General features: G+C 50.0%; 2 protein-coding genes across 2 annotated transcripts in view; both read left to right on the top strand.

Annotated features, from left to right (window-relative positions):
* The window catches only part of prom1b (prominin 1 b), a gene marked incomplete at both ends in the record, with an annotated part of 50,190 nt that extends 48,185 nt beyond the window's left edge, over positions 1-2,005 (top strand). Inside the window, 3 exons of the mRNA XM_080526275.1 lie at positions 1-15; positions 294-335; positions 1,976-2,005. The exon at positions 1-15 is cut by the window's left edge and continues 79 nt beyond it. Coding sequence (XP_080382401.1) covers positions 1-15; positions 294-335; positions 1,976-2,005 — 87 coding nt within the window. The remainder of the gene's footprint in view (positions 16-293; positions 336-1,975) is intronic.
* Positions 2,006-3,148: 1,143 nt separating this feature from the next.
* The window catches only part of LOC308153188 (prominin-1-A-like), a gene marked incomplete at both ends in the record, with an annotated part of 22,980 nt that continues 21,128 nt past the window's right edge, over positions 3,149-5,000 (top strand). The window contains one exon of the mRNA XM_080526274.1: positions 3,149-3,155. Coding sequence (XP_080382400.1) covers positions 3,149-3,155 — 7 coding nt within the window. The remainder of the gene's footprint in view (positions 3,156-5,000) is intronic.

Here is a 5,000-nt window from a genome sequence, read left to right as displayed (position 1 = left end):
CCCGCATGTCTGCACGTAATTAACCGGTGGAGGGAGGGTGTGTGTGTGTGTGTGTGTGTGTGTGTGTGTGTGTGTGTGTGTGTGTGTGTGTGGTCGTGGATTTAGTCTGCATGATTTAGAGTGTGCATGCAGTACATACCTGTCACCTGTCGCTGCAAGAATCTGTCTTTTGAAGAGCCCTTCTCAAATGTGTGTGTGTGTGTGTGTGTGTGTGTGTGTGTGTGTGTGTGTGTGTGTGTGTGTGTAGCTGCCCCTCGTATGACAGTGTGATGGGGTTCCCCCGGGCCTGACAGGTGACCCCAGGAACCTCCTCCCCATCGGACGGTAAACAGACGGTAATATAGACTGACTGACTTATATAAACAGACTGACTTACATAGCTGCCTTATATAGACTGACTTACATAGACTGACTTATATAAACAGACTGACTTATATAAACTGACTTATATAAACTGACTTATATAGACTGACTTATATAAACTGACTTATATAGACTGACTTATATAAACTGACTTATATAGACTGACTTATATAAACTGACTTATATAAACTGACTTATATAGACTGACTTATATAAACAGACTGACTTATATAAACAGACTGACTTATATAAACTGACTTATATAGACTGACTTATATAGACTGACTTATATAAACAGACTGACTTATATAAACAGACTGACTTATATAAACTGACTTACATAAACAGACTGACTTATATAGCTTCTTTATCCAAAGCGCTTTACAACGGCCTCTCATTCACCCATTCACACACACATTCACACACCAATGGAGGCAAGCTACCATGCAAGGCGCCGGCCCGCTCACTGGGAGCAATTTGGGGTTCAGCGTCTTGCCCAAGGACACCTCGACATGTGGGCCAGCCGGGGTTCGAACCGCCAATCCGCCGACCTTGTGATCATTAGACGCCGGCTCTACCTCCTGCGCCACAGCCGCCCCTTACCTCTAATAACCGTAAAACAACCTCTAACTAACCGCAAACTAACCTCTCACCAACCATCAACCAACCATCAACCAACCTCTCTTCCAACCATCAACCAACCTCTAACCATCAACCAACCTCTAACCAACCATCAACCAACCTCTAACCAACCGTAAACCAACCTCTAACCAACCATCAACCAACCCGTATCTAACTACTACGTACTGACCTTAACCAGTATCTAACTACTCAGTGCTGACCTTAACCATCTTCTTCTTCTCTGCTCCACAGTGGCCAGGAAGGCTGGAACTGACCCCTGACCCCTGACCCCTGACCAGGTAGGTTACTGGCTAGCCCAGTCCCAAGCTCTTCGCTGCCCCCTACCCCCTAGCCCCTAGCCCCTAGCTTCAAGCCCTTACCCCCTAGTCCCTAGTTCCTAGTCCCTAGCCCCTAGCTCTTACCCCCTAGTCCCTAGCTTCAAGCCCTTACCCCCTAGTCCCTAGTTCCTAGCTCCTAGCCCTTAGTGTAGATCTGACAGGATTGGATAGGTTTCTCTCTGTCTCTCTCTCTCTCTCTCTCTCTCTCTGTGTCTCTCTCTATGTCTTCTCCATCTCTCTCTCTCTGTCTCTCCATCTCTCTCTCTGTCTCTCTCTCTGTCTTCTCCATCTCTCTCTGTCTCTCTCTCTGTCTCTGTCTCTCTCTCTCTGTCTCTCTCCATCTCTCTGCCCCTCTCTCTCTGTCTCTCTGTGTCTCTCTCTCTCTCCATCTCTCTGTCTCTCTGTCTCTCTCCATCTCTCTCTCCATCTCTGTCTCTCTCTCTCTCTCTCCATCTCTCCATCTCTCTCTCCATCTCTCGCTCCATCTCTCTCTCTCTCTCTCTCCATCTCTCTCTCCATCTCTCTCTCTCTCTCCATCTCTCTCTCTCTCTCTCCATCTCTCTCTCTCTCTCTCTCCATCTCTCTCTCTCTCTCCATCTCTCTCTCTCTCTCTCCATCCCCCTCCTGACATGACCATGTCTCCTCTTCTCCAGGGTCAACAGAACTCCCAGCTCTCCTACTGACACACACACACACACACCACACACACACACACACACACACACACACACACACACACACACACACACACACACACTATGAGAGAAAGACAGGGATTCTCAGAGAACAAGCAACAGATAAATAAGAAGACCCCCCCCCCCCTGCTCACCTCCCTGCCCCCGTTCTGCCCCCCCAACAACTCCCCCTGCCATTGGACAAGGACGTCTTTCACCACCCAATCACAATCGCCCAAACCATCCCCCACACCCTCCCGTCACCCAATCACAACGCTAGTCATCAGATCTGCCAGATTGTCCAAATATTCCAAATGTTACTGAATATTATTTATATTATATTGTTATTTTTAGAAAACTTTTGTTTTAATGTGCAGTTCACCACAGAGACAAGTGTACACCATTTTTATATGTATGTTTCTTAATGTTTGTTTTATAATCATGTCTGTAGTGTTTTTCTGTCTCTCTTGTCTGTTTTCTGTTTTGCCCTTTGGCATGTGGTGCTAGTTTGGCCGCCATTGTGGTTCAAGTCTGGCCCATAGGGTGTCGGTCGCACTGACCAGGTAGACTTTTACATATCACAGATAGAAACTGTCAGTTCCTATCGGCTCCTCTGGGTCTGCACATATCAGAGGGGAAGAACTAAAGAGACCGTGCTTCCGTAGAATTGAATCAAACTTTATTTATAAAACACATTTCATACACAGATGCAACACAATGCGCTTTACAAAAAAAAGACATAAAAACAAAAACACAGAGAAATTACCCAGAGTGCAACACTCTCCGACAACTAGAGTTGTCTCTCGTCCATTAATGTAGTCTCAGACGGTTGTTTCTCCAGTGTCTTACCCACACACACACACACACACACACACACACACACACACACACACACACACACACACACACACACACACACACAAAGACAGACATAACAGTAACTTATCGTAGACATTTATTTTCCACCAGACCATGTTAGCAGACGCTAGGTGCTTGTTTCGTTAGCTGTCCCGTTTCGGGACAATGATTGTGATGTCATGGCTGTGTGATGTCACAGCTGTGATGTCATAAAAACTGTGAATAAAGATCTCAGTCCAGTGAATGAATCCAGTGTGTGTCTCTCCTCTGTTTCTCCTCAAACAGCAAGAAGACATGAAACGTCAGTATTGTAACATAATCAATCAATCATTCAATCAATCAATGAAATGTGTTTTGTAAAAAGCACTATACAAAATACATGATTGACTGACTGAGTGATTGATCATGTTACAATACTGGAGTTTCATGTTTTCTTGCCGTTTTCATACAACAAGAACAATACTAAACAACACGTGACAGGGTCTAGTGAAACAGTCTTGAAGAAGATAAGATGCTTACCTGAATGTTGCTACACCTCAAACCTCAAACCCAGTACCGGAGTTTCAACATACTGATAGAACATCTCAACATACTGATAGAACATCAACATGCTGATAGAACATCACAACATACTGATAGAACATCAACATGCTGATAGAACATCACAACATACTGATAGAACATCACAACATACTGATAGAACATCACAACATGCTGATAGAACATCTCAACATACTGATAGAACATCAACATGCTAAAAAACATTTTGTTTTCAAGCCGTGCATCACTGACCCAGTAGCCTACGAAGCAGGACAGCAGATGATACAGTGAATCCAATTCACAAATGATAAGTATTTAGTGATCCTGAAACTATGTGTGTTGGGCTCTTCAACATTCAAGTTGAAAACACACACACACACACACACACACACAGACACACACACACACACACACACACACACACACACACAGACACACACACACACACACACACACACACACACACACACACACACACACAGGTAGAGGTGGGGAACTGGAGTTCAGAAACAGAAACAGAAACAGACCGTACTATTATGGGCTGGAAATGTTCCATATAGGATGTAAGAAGGGAGGGAGAGGGAGAGGGGAGAGGGGAGAGAGGGAGAGGGGGAGAGGGAGAGGGAGAGGGGGAGAGGGAGAGGGGGAGAGGGAGAGGGGGGAGAGGGAGAGGGAGAGGGAGAGGGGGGGGAGAGGGAGAGGGAGAGAGGGAGAGGGGGAGAGGGAGAGGGAGAGAGGGAGAGGGGGAGAGGGAGAGGGGGAGAGGGAGAGGGAGAGGGAGAGGGGGGGGAGAGGGAGAGGGAGAGAGGGAGAGGGGGGAGAGAGGGGGAGAGGGAGAGGGGGAGAGGGAGAGGGGGAGAGGGAGAGGGGGGGAGAGGGGGAGAGGGAGAGGGGGAGAGGGAGAGGAGGAGAGGGAGAGGGGGGAGAGAGGGAGAGGGAGAGGGGGGAGAGGGAGAGGGGGGAGAGAGGGAGAGGGGGGAGAGGGGGAGAGGGAGAGGGGGGAGAGAGGGAGAGGGGGGAGAGAGGGAGAGGGGGGAGGGGGAGAGAGGGGGAGAGGGAGAGGGGGAGAGGGGGGAGAGAGGGAGAGGGGGAGAGAGGGAGAGGGGGGAGAGAGGGAGAGGGGGAGAGGGGGAGAGGGAGAGGGAGAGGGGGGAGAGGGGGGGAGAGAGGGAGAGGGGGAGAGAGGGAGAGGGGGAGAGGGAGAGGGAGAGGGGGGAGAGAGGGAGAGGGGGAGAGGGAGAGGGGGGGAGAGAGGGGGAGAGAGAGGGGGGAGAGAGGGGGAGAGGGAGAGGGGGAGAGAGAGGGAGAGGGGAGAGGGGGAGAGAGGAGAGAGGGGGGGGAGAGGGAGAGGGAGAGAGGGGGGAGAGGGGGAGAGGGAGAGGGGGAGAGAGAGGGAGAGGGGGAGAGGGAGAGGGGGGAGAGAGGGAGAGGGGGAGAGGGAGAGGGGGGAGAGAGAGGGAGAGGGAGAGAGGGGGAGAGAGGGAGAGAGAGGGAGAGAGGGAGAGGGGGAGAGGGAGAGGGGGGAGAGAGGGAGAGGGGGAGAGGGAGAGGGGGAGAGGGAGAGGGGGGAGAGAGGGAGAGGGGGGGGGGGGGAGAGGAAGACATG

Source organism: Nansenia antarctica (assembly GCF_963989245.1).
Source record: "Nansenia antarctica genome assembly, chromosome: 3".
Lineage (NCBI taxonomy): Eukaryota > Metazoa > Chordata > Actinopteri > Argentiniformes > Microstomatidae > Nansenia > Nansenia antarctica.
This window is presented reverse-complemented; position numbering and strand designations above follow the sequence as displayed.